The 17,727-nt window shown below is 43.0% G+C and overlaps 3 protein-coding genes across 7 annotated transcripts; all 3 read right to left on the bottom strand.

Moving 5' to 3' along the window:
- Positions 1-470: 470 nt before the first annotated feature.
- tfe3b (transcription factor binding to IGHM enhancer 3b) lies at positions 471-7,756 on the bottom strand. 4 transcript variants are annotated; one of them, XM_040204458.2, is made up of 9 exons: positions 7,321-7,756; positions 5,942-6,167; positions 5,633-5,857; positions 4,991-5,086; positions 3,824-3,935; positions 3,648-3,704; positions 3,244-3,319; positions 2,923-3,088; positions 471-2,051 (listed from the first exon to the last, which is right to left on the bottom strand). In XM_040204458.2, the coding sequence occupies exons 2-9, from the start codon at positions 6,131-6,133 to the stop codon at positions 1,617-1,619; spliced, it is 1,359 nt and encodes a 452-aa protein (XP_040060392.2). In that variant the 5' UTR covers positions 6,134-6,167; positions 7,321-7,756; the 3' UTR covers positions 471-1,616. The 4 variants fall into 4 exon arrangements, with proteins under 4 accessions (XP_040060392.2, XP_077947768.1, XP_040060391.2 ...); XM_078091642.1 differs by having other exon boundaries at positions 2,923-3,070; XM_040204457.2 differs by lacking the exon at positions 7,321-7,756 and adding an exon at positions 6,598-6,719 and having other exon boundaries at positions 2,923-3,070.
- Positions 7,757-7,795: 39 nt separating this feature from the next.
- gnl3l (G protein nucleolar 3 like) lies at positions 7,796-12,598 on the bottom strand. Of its 2 annotated transcripts, none has more exons than XM_040204454.2 (15): positions 12,423-12,598; positions 12,301-12,344; positions 11,371-11,484; positions 11,154-11,270; positions 10,961-11,044; positions 10,663-10,798; positions 10,426-10,529; positions 10,173-10,317; positions 9,992-10,079; positions 9,734-9,911; positions 9,142-9,284; positions 8,931-9,067; positions 8,527-8,693; positions 8,253-8,427; positions 7,796-7,895 (listed from the first exon to the last, which is right to left on the bottom strand). In XM_040204454.2, exons 1-15 carry the CDS (start codon positions 12,520-12,522, stop codon positions 7,828-7,830), a joined length of 1,800 nt encoding a protein of 599 aa, XP_040060388.2. In that variant the 5' UTR covers positions 12,523-12,598; the 3' UTR covers positions 7,796-7,827. The 2 variants fall into 2 exon arrangements, with proteins under 2 accessions (XP_040060388.2, XP_040060389.2); XM_040204455.2 differs by having other exon boundaries at positions 11,371-11,481; positions 12,423-12,522.
- Positions 12,599-13,751: 1,153 nt separating this feature from the next.
- LOC120835476 (red-sensitive opsin) lies at positions 13,752-16,341 on the bottom strand. Its single transcript, XM_040204459.2, has 6 exons — positions 16,066-16,341; positions 15,298-15,594; positions 15,019-15,187; positions 14,768-14,933; positions 14,439-14,678; positions 13,752-14,344 (listed from the first exon to the last, which is right to left on the bottom strand). Exons 1-6 carry the CDS (start codon positions 16,166-16,168, stop codon positions 14,246-14,248), a joined length of 1,074 nt encoding a protein of 357 aa, XP_040060393.2. The 5' UTR covers positions 16,169-16,341; the 3' UTR covers positions 13,752-14,245.
- Positions 16,342-17,727: the final 1,386 nt, after the last annotated feature.

The raw sequence follows: 17,727 nt of genomic DNA, 5'->3' as shown, positions 1-17,727 counted from the left end.
TAACAAGTAAAAGCTGTTAACGAGATGTACTTTTGTAATTTCTCCTAAGGGGATAAAAGTACATGTATCTGAGTCTGGACAAAGTTTGTGTTTTCTCATCTTTTTTGGGGTACGCACTCCCACTATGAAGATGTTTGTTAACTTGTAATCTCTAATGCAAACCCTGTTTTGGATAGGATACTTCTTCATGCACCAAAGAGCAGTTTCTAATATCGGGTTGCATAATTTAAAGTTAAAAGTCGTGGCCATTGCAGTAAGTTAAAGGTCAAATATAATTTGCAAATGTAATCTTTGTTACTTTACTAGTTTTTCTTGTTGACTGTTGCGTTGAACTTACTTTTCAGTTGTCGCTTTCCCTCACTCATAAACTGACTGCGTAAAGTAATTGCCTTCAAAAGCTTACCGACAGTTTTTTGTTTTTTTGTTACTGTCAACCCATTTAATTGCAGTTTGTCATTAAAATATGTGTCCAGAGATCAGAGGCTTTATTGTGGCTCAGCAGATTATTGTGCCAATTCTAGAAAAAAAACATAATCTCGATCCAGTTTCGGTGATGTATTTTCTGTTTTTATATACCTCTGTGAAGCAAATACCTTTTGGTTATTGGTTAAACAAATTTAAAAACAGTTGGCAAAGGGGACGACACCCTGTGTTGTGTCAAACACTACACATATTGGCATGATGTGGTGCATATTGTTAAATATGTCAGTTTACTTTAAGTTGAAAAAGCGAGCCATTCTCTTAGTGAGACTTGCATCCGTAGGTCTGTGCGCAGCAGGACACACGCAAAGCCGTCCCCGGCTGCTCTTTTCTTGGGGCTCCTGAATATATTCAAAAAAATAAAACGCTGATTTGTAATTTGTCGCTACTCAGGAAGAAGTCCTGCTTTGGCCGACTAGCTGCAGCAGCAAGTGAATGTTACATTGCTTTTAAAATGTATTACAAATACATGCAACCTGTCCCCTCTGTGCGATAGCAGTAAAAACGGACAAAAGCGCTCATAAAATGCATAGACTGCCGTAAAATAAGGTGCAATTAAATTGCTCAAAATAAAATATTCTTATATACAAAATTCAGTAAATATCTAAAAATGTGCCAATTCACTGTAGAAAGATCCTTTCTGTAGCTGCTGGTGAAACCAAACGTGGAAGAGCATGCAACCGCTAAAAACAAACCCTGAATCCACCCCGTGAAAAAGAAAATATAATGTACGTTGGCATCGCAGTTTTTTATGCCAGTGTTGTTGTGAAAAAATGAAACCTCACAGCTTTCTTCCCTATGAGCACATAATAAATTCAAGCAAACGTTATGTCCCTCTTAGATCTCTGAAGTAAATATTTAAAACTAAATGAGAATGGAAGTCCAAGCCCCTACGATACAAGATTTCATTTGAATAAGATTGCATTTATAGACCTTTATAGACCTAGACATAATCAAATCGGACCAGCTCCAAACAATAATAATTAGGCCTGTATGGCAAAAATAAAAATAAAATCAAGAACATGTTAATTTTGATCTTAAACGGTAGCTATTTCTATGTTCCATTGTACAGTCCTACGAATAGACTGCGGTTACTTAAGGATAGACTGCCCTTTCTGTCCCTACAGAAAGCCCCATCACAGGTCCTCGTCCATTTCAAGGCTGCTCCTGCGACTGCTGCCTTTCGAGGCACCGGGCGACAAGGGGGAGAAGAGCGGCTCGGCCATCCTCTCTGGGGACAGCGTGTACACCTCGTCCATTAAAAAGTCTCCCAAGCCCACGTCGGGGTAGAGTCCCGAGGCGGAGTCGTCGTCCAGCTCGGCGAAGCTCAGGCCCCCCAGGTCCAGCGGGCTGCTGATGGTGACTCCTGCCGGAGAGTCAGAGGAGGGCGGGGACAGGAAGGAGGCCGGCAGAGGCTGTCCGATGCCGGACGCGCCCATGCCGAGGAGGTTTTGGGAGGAGACGCCGTCTGCACCTTGGGGCAGTGACGGACCGCCGTGCTGGACCTGCTGCTGATGGAGAAGGGATGGATCCGGACTCAGGCTGTGGAGCCGCGCCTGCATTTCCAGTTCCTACAAACAACAACAAAAAGCAGCAGACGCGCAATTCAGATGTCTGGTTCTGGAATGATTGCAATGGTTATTTTTGTTACAACACATGCATTTAGCATATGGAAAGTCATTTCCTTAAAATAAACAACACCTCAAAGTGGCAAAAGTTCTTTGCTTTCACATCTGTGTAGCCTGCAGAAGCACGTTTCCCCCATGCGGACAAATTGAAAAGGGCATCTACACAAGCCAGGTCCCCTACTTGTACTTTCTTCTATCCAACCATTTCTGCCCGTAAACTATAAAAATGTAGCGACTAGGAGCCACTGTCGAAAGCCCGCATCAAAGAGATAGCTTTTAAAATGCGCTGCAAAAAAATGTAGATATGGTAAATGGTCTGTACTTGTAAAGCGCTTTGTCTAGTCTTCCAACCACTCAAAGCGCTTTAACACTACATGAGATCATTCACCCATTCACACCCATCCATACACTGATGACAGGAGAACCATACACAGTGACACCTGCCCATCAGTAACTAACATTCACACACTGTAGTCGCAGCTGCAGGAGTCGGGTTAAGTGTCTTGCCCAAGGACACATAGACATGCGGGTTAGCCGGGCCTGGGATCGAACCGACAACCCTCTGATTGGAGGACGACCGTGCGCCCCGTCACCCACAGTCGCCCACAAACAGATATAGGAAGCACCCAGACACAAACCGCTGAAAAAGTGGGCGGACCGCCGGTTTTGTCGAGGCAAGAGGAGGGGCCAGAATTGCTTACCCAGCCCACCAGTCCTATCCACTCTGTCTTTAACTTCCACAACATACATTCAAATAAATATGGCTGTTGCATCTCCTGTCTTGGATCTGCCGCCAGAGCCAACAGGTACTGACCTGGATGCGTAACATCAGATTGTGGTTTACGAGCTCCAGCTTCTTCTGACGCATATCGATGTCCTTGGCTCTCTGCTGCTCCTTCTGCAACTTGCGGATGTAGTCTACTGAGGCTTTCAGTATAGTGCCTTTGTTCCAGCGCATCTCGCTGACGTCATTGTGATATCAGTAAACATGTATTTTACAGACAGGGAGGAAAAGAAACACAACAGGAAGGTTTTTAATACACAACCGGTGCAGGTACTAACAATTTAACATCTATCAATCTAACAATCAGGGTGTAAAGAAAAACTATATCCTGAAAAATCTGACTGCGCTTACGGGTCGTTCGACTTGGGTATCAGAGTACCAAGCTCCTTTATGCGGTCGTTGATGTTGAATCGCCGCCTCCTCTCAACTGCCACAACGACAAGGCATAGAGGGAAAGCAACAACCAGTTATAAAGAAATAACGGTAATACAGGTTATTTGCGTAGCGCTTTATAAATTGTTCCCAAAAGCACTCTGGGACAGAGAATAAAAGCGATTACAGTGGGAACAAAGAGACGACATAACAGGAAGAAACCAATGTAAATAAACTTAGATATGAAGTTGAAAATAGGAACAAAAATGAGCAGACAAAAAGATCAAATGGTTGTCCGCGAGCTGAAACATGCAAAAGATTTGCTCCAAATGTATTTCTGGTGCAAACTGCATTCACATTAAACAAATGTCTTTCTGACTCACTGAGGTTATGGTTGTCTTTCTTCTGCCTTTCTTTCATTATTGCTTTGGCGTCTACATCTGAAACACAGATACACAGCGTTGCGTACAATTAAATATTTCAAACCTTAAAAAAAAAGGTTATCGTAACACTGAAGAACAGTCAAAAGAATCATGTTTGAGGAAGTGAGATACTCTACCTGTAATTTCCCTTTTAATTTTTGGAAGATCAGCCGGGCAGGAGTTGCTGACAGTGAGAGTGGGCGCGGCCATTCCAGAGCTGTGGTATACATCCAACAGGTTCCCCGGGAGCTGAAGGAAGCAGAGCATGATGAATATATGTCACTAACAAGCAGACCACGGCCCCACATACAGCTGTGTTGTCTCTACGCCTCGACCGACTGCGCCTTTGCAACACTCGTCCAGCGCCTCAAGAAGTGGACCGACCGATTACGCGTGTCGGTAACCATCTCACCCGATGAACAAAGTCACGGCACAGGGACGATGTTAACAGACAAAACTGAAACAAGTGGCCTTAAATTAACGGAGCTATTATAATTGGACACAAATTGCTTATTTGAGGAGATTAGAATAAGATGGCCTTCACTTCGACAGTGCAGTTAAATACATTTATGTGAAATATAAGTAATTTAATTCTTATGACACACATTTTTAAAAAGCAATGCATTTTACTTTCTGAAAAGAGTCCTCATTTTACTCGAAATGAGAATAACAAAAAATGATTTGATTTGGTTCTCGGGCAGATGAATACTAATGCATCTTGCACAGAGCAAACGTGACATAAAAAGCAGGTATAACGATTACCTTCAAGAACTAAACTTTAAAACAAAGGCCATAAAGGGATAAAGAAAAAAAAACATTTAATATATGGCAGGAAAACAATATTAGGTGCTATTTCCAAAAATTGAATAAGAATTTACCTCACTGTGCTTCTTTTTCTTGTCTTCCAAAAGAAAAATCATAATCCACTTTTTTTTTTTTTTTTTATGGGTAAATTTTGGTGAACTCTTCCTATTTGACAAATTAGTGGTTAACCTGGAAGGTACAACATGATTTTTTACAGTACAAACCACTCGCTTCTCCTGGTCTTGTACCCTGTGATACCTTTACCCCGCCCAGGCAGCGCTTTTGTGACGAATAGTAACTCCGTGTCAAAAGTGTATATTTACTCCTACGACTTCAGAATTCCACACATTATAGAGACCATCCATTCAAAGAAAAACACTGGGTACAAAAGAAAATGGTTGGTTTGACCTGAAATCCAGCGATATCCTGTCAGTGTAGGTCAAATGAACAACCTGTAAACTTTAAAAAACAAAGTAAAATAAATACATTGCTCTACATACCGTGTTGGGCAACTGAAGCCCTGAGTCAATCAAGGTAGTGATTTCGTCATTGAAACTGGATTCAAGGCTAATGATGTCGTCTATCACGTCGTCAATCTAGATAAAGCAGATGAGAAAAGAACAAAAAACCATTGTTACTTAATCAGTAAAGTCCTTGGGGTTTAATGTGTCCGGAGTAATCATCATGTAACTAAAACACTAAAAAACAGCCCAGTATAAGTATACTCAGCAAAGGCTGGCACTAAAAACTACAACCAATTTAACTGAAGAGGCCTGATTTTACAGAGAGGGGAGAAGTGCTGCCATGGTTTAACCCTCGAGCGCAGTATGTCACATCTTATTGTGACAACAGGCCAACGCGGTTATAATAATGCATCAGCGCAGTGGGACCCTCGGACACATCGTTGCCGTGCAAACAGAAAGCAATTAAGCTGAAAGTGAGCAAAAGGGGGGGGGGGACATTTAACTCGTCCAATATTGCGCTGCGCGGTTGCAGAAGGACATCGATGCACATGGTTTCGCAATCTGCTTCAGCAGGAAACCAGAACCAGACACAAAAATTCACACTTCTCGTATCACAAGGCGGGGGGGCAGGAGGGAGGGTGTGTGTGTGTGTGTGGGGGGGGGCAGGATTTCCCATACTTCCTCCTTGTTGGATCCGATGTTGAGTAGAGCCATGGGACTGTTAGGGGCACTGCTGGCAGTGAGAGCAACTTCAGGGGCGGAACTGGACTGCGGCACCGGCGACACACCGATGGTCTGGGTAATCACGTTGTTGCCAAGAGTGGTGGAGAGGTACTGCTTCACCTGCTGCCTCTGAGCCTGCCGGATGTGGTACTTGGTGGGGTTCTCCAGGTGGGTCTGCACCTGTTCATTCAAAAGGAGTACTTTAATGTTCCGGGATAATCCGACCGCACTAAAAATCAAAAAGGACATGGGTGACAAACTCACTTTAAGCACCTCCACGGGCACCTGTGCTGGAGGGGGCCGGGCAGCATAGGGGGACATTGTGACAGAGATGGCTGGAGTGGAGTCGGAGGCGCGGAGCTGAGAGGCGGAGGCCTGGTGCAGGGCCTCGCGTCTCTCCTGCTCCTGGGCGTGTTCCCGCATCAGCTGCTGCTTCAGCAACGTGCGCGACGACATGGCTAGAGAGAGCGATGGAGATCTAGGGATGGAGCTGGAACACAAACACAGATACGCAGGTATTATTATAAGTATGCAAGCGGATTTTGTTACGAAACAGCAAGTTAAATCACCCACAATGGTCCTCTGATGGCTCTGGTTATTGAGATGTTACTTCTGTCATAATTATTAATAGAAAATTGTTTTTGTTAAATTATTTAGCAGTTACACTATCATTTAAACCAGACATTATTAATCATCCATTATTTGGCAATCCTGAGCGATCTAGAAATCTGGAGGCAGTTGTGAAAGAATCCGACTCGCTTTGTCAATAAAATCGATCACATCTGGGCCAACATCTTCTTTTCTCCTCAGTATGAATTAATCGTATTGCCCACAGCTCGCTCCACTACACGATGTAACACCGCACGTGAAGGACTCTTCCGTCCTCGCTCCACCTGGTTCGGTGGTGTCTCTGTCTTCACCTGAGGCGGTGTGGGCTCATGAAGACCTCCGCCGTCTCTAACCAAAAGCTACACACAAAATCAACTTAAACACGACAATAACCAAAAAAAAACAACAACTCCCTAAAGTTTGGTGAAGCGAAAAGTACACGACAGCGCGGCGTGACGCGGCAGCGGAGTCACGCGACATGTGGACGGCGCCGCGATGTCCGCCGCGGCGGGTCGTCTCTTCTGAGAACCCCGCTGACGTCACACCACAACAAGGCTGACTTAACGTTACCGCGGCCCGAATCGATCGCTTTGGGAGCCGTTTGGACACAAGCGCTGATTCGATTCGACTGACTAACAAACGTCAGCGTTAGACGCTTCACGGTTTTCATAACGTCCCTCTGTTCTTTTTTTTCCGGAGAGCCGCTGCCTCGCGTCATGGAAGCAGAGTTCGGTTGACAGCTCAGCGCCGCTCGGGGGGGGGGGGCACGTCAAACTCACGTCAACGCTAAAGCTAAAGCTAACGCTAACGTTAGCTCGCGCCAGCGTCACACTGGCTCCAGTCACACGCTGTTCAATGTGCCGCCACCGTAAAGGACGCAACTTAAGACGAGCAACTTAAGACGTGGTCGAACGCGGGGAAGTGGCAGTTCCGCTAAACTAACGTTAGCCGACGCGATCTCGCGCCCGTTAAGTTTCCGCGGAGGCTAACCCTAAAATGCTAACTAGCGCTTTCGAGGAAATGCGAGAACTTACCGTGGCAGCAGACTTTATTTCAGTTAAATCACAGCCACAGACGTCCGCGGTCATCCGGTTTCTTCGCCATGGTGAAAGTCGTCGTGCTCGAGCTGCTGCCCCGCGGTGTTGTTTATCTCGGCCTGAGGTCGTCCGTCCGTCGCGAGTCACCCGGAACTTGTTGACTGCTGTGATCTGCGATCTCGCACATTTTCCAACCGGCCCGTGTAGTGCGACTCTTCACCTGTAGGTACGTTTACTGTTCTACTAAGTTACACAGCGGTGGCGCGAACCCGTGTGATCTCAGATGGAGAAAAAAACAGGAATTTGTCTTTACATCAACGAATTATTAATTCAAGCATCACGCCACGAACACGCTGTCGATTCGTTCACGGTTTACAGTGGTCGTAAGAAACGGCGGTTGGAGGGTGATTACCAGAAGAAAAAGGGATCACGTGTCATGTGTTACATCAAAATAAGACACAGCACAAACCGGTTTTATGTATTAATTTAGTCCTTTATTTTTAATCAGTCATCTGAAAAGGAGAAGTCCATTGCCGTTGTTAAGGTGTCGGAGAGTTTTGTGGCAATTTTGTCTGCAGAGGGAAAAAAACAAACATTTTCTCACGATTAAATGGCGCACGGTAGAGAAAATACAATAGTTCTTACGGACGCTTGTGTGTGTAGGATTACATGTTGGTCATCTGCCACATCAATTGTAACAAAATAAACACTACAAACCCATAGAAACGTTTTCCATAGCTTCTCTCACAGGCTTCTCTACTACTATCAACCGATGACGCTATATATTAATTCTCGGGTGGTTTAAAAAAATAAAACGTAAAATTAAGTTCAGTCATTTGGTCTTTACTCTTCCCTCCATTATTGTACAAATAGTATCATCACACATATGACAAAACTATAGATAGAATGAGACCAATATTTAAACAAACCAGCTCTTTTTTGCTGCTTTTTCCTCTTCTTGCCAGCAGCCAGGAGAGCCTGACCCTGCTGTAGAGGATCTACTCCAAAGATGTCCTTCAAATCTGGCGCCCTGGATGCAGCATCATTTGAGGGCAGTTCAGTCTTTGCCCTCTGAGATTTTATCTCCACAGTCATTGGTCCAAACTATTTTGAGCAGGAAGAAAAGTTAAAAAGGAGACACAACTTTCTAATTGCATAAAGCATAATGTAACGTAGCACTTAAGCTGGGAGGATGTTTCACACCTCTGCGTCGTGGCCATCTTCCATAGATTCAGTTTCGTCTTTAAATTCTGGCTCTTCCAAGGACCCCGCCACCACTTCCAGGTCAGAAGGTGGCTCACCCTGGCCACCTTGTGTCATTCCAGTGGTTTCCATGCAAAATCCCATTTGGACATCAGGACAAGAGGATTCTGAAAGACAGCGAGAGGCGTAATCAGCTTTGGAACAACCACTGCTTCTTTGGGAGGTTTCAACAAAACGCATCACACAATGTTCCCATTATAATCCACTAGTGTGTAAAAGTTAGATTTATGATCTGAGATTTTGGAACTAATTACCAAACAAAAAAGCCCATCGACAAAGAGGCCTGAAGTTTGGCCTGAAAACTGTGACAACATTCTCTAGATTCCATACTAAGTAACTTTTACCTGCAAGAACCTTCTCATTTCCTTTTTCCAGCTCATCCCAGTCAAAAGCTTTACCCATCTCAGTGACAATCTCAGCGCTGACGTGTGTGGGAAGGGTGTGTGTCTCCGGAGGGTGCGTGAAGTAGCTTATCCTCCCCCTAAACAACAAAGCATTTTGAAATTCGCACGGTGTTGTGACCTGGTGGTCATTTGTAAAAACTTCCAAACTCACCCTGTCCAATCCATTAGCACGCTCTTTGCTGCTTTGTCGGTGTCCGGCAGTCCTCCCTTTCGCAGTTTGCCTTGGCGTCGGGCAAGCATTGCCAGGAACTCCAGAGCTGTGTGAAAGTCAGGAACCCCGTAGTGCTCCATGATCTGTACATGCAGCAAAACCACGGTCACTGCAGCGTGCGAAAGACACCATCGGGCAACGCACAAAAGGGCTGCGCCGACACAAGGGCTGGACGGTATACGGATCAAACGGTGTAAGATTTCCGTACGGAACAAACTTCTCACGTGTGGTTCATACCGGTGTTACGCCGCAACAACTGACGTTGCTCTCTTTAAACGTCGCGGAGGAGCGCCGAGCGGTCGGAGCTACTTGTCTTACGTGTGTTGAGATTGAGTCATGGTTATAACTTTATAGGGTAAAACACCACAACAGCTGGTGACACATTAACCATTTGTAACACTAATAATTGGGGTAGCCGGCGGTCTTTTTCGGGGTCATTGAATTAATATGACAAAGCAATACCGCCAGAATCGTTCTAAATCCCGTTCTGGATCTTTGGCCATACCGCACAGCCCTAACCGACATGACAGACCTCCGCCTTGTTGCAGCGCCGGAGGATGGCTTCGACGGGCCCAAGAGGATCGACGAGCTGTTCAATCTTCACGCAGTTGCGAAGAATCATTGCGGCATCCGTCGTTGACGTCGCCATGACGATTCCAGGGCAATCGAGGAGCTTAATGTGCTTGTCCAAATGCACCTGTTGAAGGCACCTGAAATCCAGCAAACCCATCAGCAAGACCGGAAGTGGACCAGCAGGACTTCGGCATCGACGGCTTACGGGTGTACTTACTTGGTGACACCAGGAGTGGCGCCGACGTTACACGCTCGCGCCCGTTTCAAACTGTTGATCAAGCTACTCTTTCCCACGTTAGGAAATCCTAGAAAACATGAGTGGGCAAATGATTTCCCTGTTAGACAACCTCGCCACTTGCAAAGACAGGACCTGGTGTCTCGCCGGGCGTGGTGCTCACCTACAACACCGACGGTGATGGCCGTCTTTATGTCGAGGTTGCGGCAGTAGTTTCCCAGTAGCTTCATCAAGCAATCTGCACCAATACATGCGCTTGTGCTGAGAAGCTCTGTGGTGGCTTGTGTCACCGGTACGTTACTGCGTTTCTGTCCATGGAAAGAGACAGTAGAAATAATGTGAGTTTATGCCGATCCATTTCTTAAATCTCAACTAGCATTTCTAGATGATCAAAGTGTACATTTTTAACTGCGTACCAAGTTCTTGTTCTGTTGCTGAGTAGATGCTTTGAAAGCTACTGTGGGAAACTCATTTCGGAGAAATTTAATCCACTTTTCCACGATTTCCTTGGACACCAAATCTATAATCAAAAGTATTGAAAGTACATTCATAGAGTAAATAAAACATTATCTTCCTTGTCATCCGAGGAAATTATGGAAATGCAGATTATCCCTAAAAGATATATACTTTCAGAATGAATTGAGATCACTTACCGATTTTATTAAGCACTAAAACGATCTTTTTGTTTGTTCCACTTTGAATGACTGCCTGCTCCACCTGAGGACATCTGCAGCCGAGGGGGTCACGTGCATCCAAAACCTCCAAAATCACATCGGAGGCCTCCACCACCTTCAAAGATTGTGTTCAATTTAATTTCTTTCCAAAAGTGTTATCCAACGTTCATTGACTTCGGATTGCTTTGAAAAGGGTTAAGAGAAAAAATGTGAGGTGCTAATTCTACGTAAATGCTATCAGAAATGAAGATGTGGCATATATGGAGCAACTTAATACCTTTTTAAATTCTCTGTAATATGCCTTTCTTGAATTCTCATTCTCAAAATTAACGTTCTTCTCCAAACTCTGCATATCCATTTCCTGTGAACACAAAGAAGAAAACACGCATCACTACAGTGACCCTCTGCACAGAATGCACTTATATTTTAATTGCTGCAGTCTAGTAACGCCAAAGAAGGCCGACATTTACCTTCTGCTCAAAATCTCTTTGTCGCTGCAGGATGTCATTCTGAAAGCTTTGCAAGTTCCTTCTCTTCATCAGATCTCGTTCCCGAGAGAGTTTCTGCCTGTCCTGGAGCTCCTGAAGCTGATTAGGAAATATATGAATTGAGAGAATGGTTTACCTCATTATAATATCAGCAATGTTACCTCAAACAGGAGCGCAGGCGAGACTTTCAAAGGCTCACCTTATGCTTTCGGATCTCTTCAGGTTTTCTGTGTTCTTTCACATGATGCACGGATGACTGCTCTGAATTCTTTGTCTTCCCTGAAGCATCGTTATTTTGTCCATCTTTACTCTGCTAGCAGGAAAACATACAAAATAGCCTTTACTATAAAACATTATTTATTCATTTAGATCATCATAAAAGGTATAACAGTGCAAACAACGACTCACAACATACAATATTTCTGAGGCTTTGTAAATTAAAAAAGAAGCTCACGCGTTTCACTGAGCAAACAATACAAATTATATTCAACATGTTTCCAAATCTCTTCGAAGTGAGAGATGAACAAATATTTTAGTCTAATGTAGCACAACAGACCAGTGCCATCACACATATGGTTTCCCTGCCAGTTGAAAAACACACGTAACCCTCAATCATTATTGCACCACAATGGCGCTTTTGGGTATTTTGGAAGCGATGCTTCTTTGGGCAACTGTGCATTCTACCAAGTGATCAGATTGAAGAGGTTTAAACTTTTAGAGCCACTATTGTGCACTTGACTGTGGCATTTTCCCATTTCAAATCTGCACAGATATGTGATATTACGGTTCTAATTCCATTAATCACCAGTGATGTTTCTTCGCATTCTCACTCAACAGTGGCTCAGGGAGTCTTGCCATTGCAGTACCGCATCTGCAAACACCGAGCAGTTGTTTGGTTTGTGACTTCTAGCTGTAACTCACACTACGTGTGTTGACGATCTCTCCGCGCAGGCACTTGCGGGCTGAGTAATCGTCTCAGTTAGCGTGTGTTGGCGGAGCTGGGCTGTCCTGAGACTGGCGTACATTTGACTGAACTACGGTACCTAACGTTCGGTTACACAGCAGCTCGTTAGCTCCAGCACTAAAAGTTAGCTACAGCAAACATTAGCAAAAACGATTACACGGTTACCTTAAATTTCCCGAGGAGGCCGAGACGTTTCGCTCGTTTTCGTTCTGTAAGAAACAACAGAGTCCATTAAAAACATGCGTAGTTATTTAGTGAATGAATACGTTTACAAAGCAAATACGTACTATCTTTGGACATGGCTTTAGTAAAAGTCTCCTTCTGCTCTTCGTTCACGTGTGTGGCGAAAGGGGGAACTCGCGCACACGGTGACGCTAACAACAACATCCGGATATTTTCAAAATAAAAGCGTCAAACTAAAGAACGTGGTTCGTCCAACTGGGCAGAAGTTATAGCGTTTAAGGGGGGAAATGCTGGGAATTCATTACTAAATACGGCGTACAGAAGGAGAAAACTGACAGAGGCCTGAGAGGAACATGCTGAGATTGCCCTTTGACCTGCCTGTGGAAAAGAGCAAGTGGAAAAAAAGAGTTGAGTAATAGCTGTGGTGTAAAGTAAGTAAGTGTACACCTAAGTATATGTAGTTCTCCTATTACTTTACACTTAACCTCCACTCCATTTAAGTTATTTATTTAATTGCTAGCGGGAAATACTTTTAAGTAAATTATCCTAACACTTATTCCACCCCTGGTATATACTAGATACAAACAAAAAGCCACACACTGCACTTCAATTTGTATGCTGATGATACTATTGTATTTTAAACTTAATATTGTTCTGTGCAAAGGGGATTTCTTTGTGGTTATCAATCATATTGAAATGTAAATTCATCAGAGGATCATACATCCATTTAATTAATGCTCCTCAGATGTAGGTTCTCGAAGAAAAAGATGAAGCTGTACACTCATTCCAAGACTCTTATTACATTACATTACATTATTGATTATCTATTGAACAGTGGCTGTTGCAATTAAATCCTTAAAACTGGAACACATTGATCTAATAATTAGCCTTTGTTGCAGTTGTCAATGTCAATAAAATTTGTGTCCACTTTGTGTACACTCGGTTCATGGACGTTCTTGTTAAACCATTGGAGCATTTCATTTGAATCAGTAATACAAATGTAAAGGTTATGTTGGGATGTTGATTGTCTTTTAGGTTTTCATGTATTAACTATAAGCTTCTGTGCAAGAAGGAAAAAACAGTGCCTCAAAAAGTGGATTGTCTTACAAATTGACTGGTTCCCTGGCCCCACCTACACCTTTACTCCACAACTAAATGGTGAGGATTCACATGTTCATGTCACTAATATATTAAACATGAAAGACTGATGTGTGTATAGGACATCCCAAGGTAAATACCACATTTAACTTTGGAAAGCCATCCCGTTAATGTTGCGTTCATGTTCTCATTAGTCTCTCAAACTTAAATGTATATAAAACTTTTTAGATATGACAAAGTGGTGAAATATTTGTTTAAATATGCTGTGCAATGATTCTCTTATGAGCTGTAATAAACATTCTGAACTTGCTATGTAAAGATATAGAGGCGAAATGTATGAAGGTAGATCTGTGCCTTTATTATGCAAACTGTTTTGAGAGCAAATTTCAAACAGAAATCAGGTAAGTAAAGATATATAAACTGAGAATAAATGATTTGTTAGTTTTGCTTATGAAACTAGTTATCTTAAAAATATCCAAAATACTATGTCAACCCTCAAGTTGCTTCTATTTTTTATGTTTTTGTGACCTTAAAATGTTTGTAAAGTCACATATAGTAACATATGACTCTCACATGATCTCTGCAGTGGAAGTAATTTTTTTTTAAAACCAAACGGGAAACTTTCACTTTGCTTCATAGTTAAGCTCATCTGAAAAAAGACCGGTCATTTAATGCTTCATTTGCTTTATGTATTTTTTTTATTTGATTTTTGTCTTTTGCCAGAAAGCTATATTTACTAAAAAAAAAAAAAAGATAAATTAAACAATACATATATATACTGTACAAATCACAATGGTTCTCATTTTCCCCCAAAAGGAGAATATCAGCTTTATGCAGGAGCCACAGAGGAGACCTCTGTCTTTGATGTAGATACTTCAGAGCCATCGTCCACTTCTTTGCCAAAGAGCTGCATGATACATGAACGGAACTGATGGAGAGAGAATAACAAAAAGGCGTGTTAAAAAGGTCTGACTTGGACATACAAGAGCAGATCAACGCGTCAATGTAACTGTTGTTCCCACCTGCCGGTTCATAAAGACATAGATAACTGGGTTGTAGATGGTGGCGCTCTTGGCAAAGTATGCAGGCATGGCAGCAGCCAGAGGATGGAAGGCATATCCAGGGTTAGCCGCAGCAAAGCAGGCAAAAGTTGTGTACGGTCCCCAGCAGACAATATATGCCACAATCATGACAACGACCATTCTGGATACGTCTCTTTCAGCTTTTTGAGTTGACTCTGATTCCTTCTGCTGCATGGCCACCTGCGATCCACAGATTAACACAGTGTGAGAGTCTCCCAGGGAGGGATCTACTTTACATAGTGTGCAATACTGCATTTAAAACAACTTACAGCACGGATAGCCAACCAGACTGCAAGGTAGCACAATATGATGATGGCCAGAGGAATGAGACAGCATGTGATCATGAGAACAATCATGTAGGACTGGACTCCAGGGTCATCACTTCCACTGAATACATCTGGTCCGCAGGAAGTCTTTAGTCCATGAGGCCAGTACCTGATGCAAGAAAATGTTTAGTTTGCTGTTCTGGTCAAAACAAAATTCAGTGGGTTTTATTCAAGACTACAAAATGCCAGGCTACCTGCTCCATCCAAAGATTGGGGGAGCACACCAGACGGCAGACCATATCCAGGAGAACACTATTCCAGCCGTTGCCCATTTGGCATCAAACTTGACGTTTCCGAAAGGTTTGCACACAACTATCCATCTCTCCCAGGAGATGATAGTCAGGGACCAGAGAGCGGTGATACCTGCGTAAAGAATAAGGAGACTCAGTAAAGGTTCATTCTCAGCCTGATGACAAATGCAACAATGAAAAAAACTCTCTGTCCAAACTCTGGCGAACCCAGTGACCACTTACCACAGACTGAGACGACGTAGCCCTCGAAGACGCACATCGGGTGGCCCAGAATGAAGTAACCAAAAAACTGGTTGCACACACTGATGGTACTGGCAAAAACGGTCTCTCCAAGATCAGCAATTGCAAGATTGACCAAGATCCAGTTCAGAGGGTGTTGGAGTTTCTTGAACTTTGCTGTGGCCACCAAGACGAGACCGTTGGTGAAGACCGATAGAGCGACCACGATGAACATCCACAGTGTTGAAAGGTTGTAAACCCACCGAGGAGCAATGTGGTAGTTGGGACCCTCAAAGGGATCTGGAAGAGCGAAAAGCAGCGTCTTAGCCTATTTGGTTCCACATTTTATTTTTTAAACTCATCTTGTAAGGTCTCAGAAAGACTAAGACTGCCCTTAATTATGAAACTAAATGTTAAATATGCCGTAAGTAACTGTATGAAACTCTATTATCCGTCTTGCAATAACAATTAGACCACAGTTTTGTTTTTTGTAATAAATAGTAATAATTAATTAAATAAATAATTAGTTCTTGCTGGTATAAAATGATGGATAAAAAGTAAAAGATTAAATGAATTAGCCTCAAATTATCCTTTAAATACTTTGTAACTCCAAATAAGTTTGTAACTCCATAATGTCTATATGGGTGTGCAAAATCATGACCAAATATAATACATTTAAATCTACATCTGAAAAAGTTCTAGTTGCAAAAACTGTATACATTTCACTCTGGTTAACCCACTAAAGTATTAAAGAATTAAAATGTACTGTACCTTTGGTATTATTGCTGTTTGTATAGACGAACATAGATCCTCTTGTTGTATCTTCATTGTACCGCCTGGCAGCAAACGCCTGCTTTCCCCACTCTTCTGCCATTCTGATCGTAAAGGGAGGACCTCAGCAGTTGACCTTTCTCGTCACTTGCAACCTCCTCGGGTGCCTGGTGCTCAACATCTGACATTAGCTTTTATACGCTGAAGCAGACGTGGACCTCTGATTGGATAAGGATGTTATGTTATCTGTTGCGTCCTGATTGGCAGTGATACTGCGACAAAGCCACCACGGTCAAACTTATTTCAACTGTAATTAAAACTATTAGCTTATGACCTTAAGACACAAAACGCCCAAATAATCTTGAAAGCGGATTAGCATCCACTCGGTTAAAATAGCAATAAGTTGCCAGGTCTTTGACTAAGACACAAAATTGAATGTTGAGCCATTGTTTGATTTCTTTTACACCTGCAGTAGGCAACATTGTCTTTTTCTATACAACTATAGCAATTTAGAAATAATAAGTAAAGCAACACAGAGTCTAAGTGTATCGTATAGTCATTTAAGCTTCAAAGCAAACGGTTATTTCCTCATTCTTCCGGATGAAGAGGAATAATTTCATGCTACACCAAATATTGTGGATTGCATCCGTTGTGAAGCTAAGACAAATAGTGCAGAACTGTGCATGTTAACTTGATTTGAAGGTTTTGCGGCATGTTGCGTGTGATGTTTTGGTGGTAAGTATGTGAACCCTGGTGGGCATGAGAGGACAGCCAAGTCTTAAAGCCGCTTAATTGGACAAGTAGTGGGACTATAATAGTCAGTCACAGTTGAGTCGGACTTGAGGGAAGTAAGACACCTTTAATCCTTAAAGATTTCAGAGTTCACATCAGCACATTGGCTTTTTAGACTCCGCATTGACCCCGTGAATCACGTCATAATCCTTGTTTCAAAGTCGAAGGGGCGAGGTATCTCATCACGAGTTTCGATGGACGGCTATCAGAGAAACACTTAAAATGATGGAAAGCCTATACAGGCACATCTTCCGTTTTTGTGTAGGTTGGCAGAGGGTTAGGATTATTGGCTTGAATAAAAACAAACAAAATAAATACTGAAATATTCAGCGTTGCGCTGAAGTCATATTTCGTTGTGGACATCGTACCAGGGAGGACCTCCGGGTTCTTGTATTTTGTTGTGAATCTCTTTTGGCAAAATGACGCCGGTGGACAGCTGTGTCCGTCCAAAGCTCTCCAGTCCGGCGTGTTCCCAACAGGATATGGTGCATTTAGCGGATCAGGGTGGCTAGTGTTTAAGTAAATCTGTGCTGTGTTTGAGTAAATGAGGCTGTGATGGCACTGAGTTTGTCTACGTATGATAACATTTGTAGATCAACTCCAAGTGAATTCAATTTGACTGTGATTATCGATGTCTGACGAGATGGAATAAATGAGAGTTGAAATCAGTAAACTCTTTAACCTCTCACCCTCATCTGAAGCGCATTAGACCCAAATGGAAAAATACTTAGAAGCTCTTTCTCTGATTCCACTCTTCAGACGTCGCTTTCACTACAATCCCAATAGTGTGCAGAAGGAGCGAGTCCTAAAACAGGTGAGGGAGTTTGCATTTTAGCACTTCCGATTCCCGCTTTTCGAAGTCGGGGTGAT

This window comes from Gasterosteus aculeatus, chromosome 17, assembly GCF_964276395.1.
Source record: "Gasterosteus aculeatus chromosome 17, fGasAcu3.hap1.1, whole genome shotgun sequence".
In the NCBI taxonomy this organism is placed as follows: Eukaryota; Metazoa; Chordata; class Actinopteri; order Perciformes; family Gasterosteidae; genus Gasterosteus; species Gasterosteus aculeatus.
The sequence above is the reverse complement of the archived record's forward strand: the minus strand, read 5'-3'. Positions and strand labels throughout refer to the sequence as shown.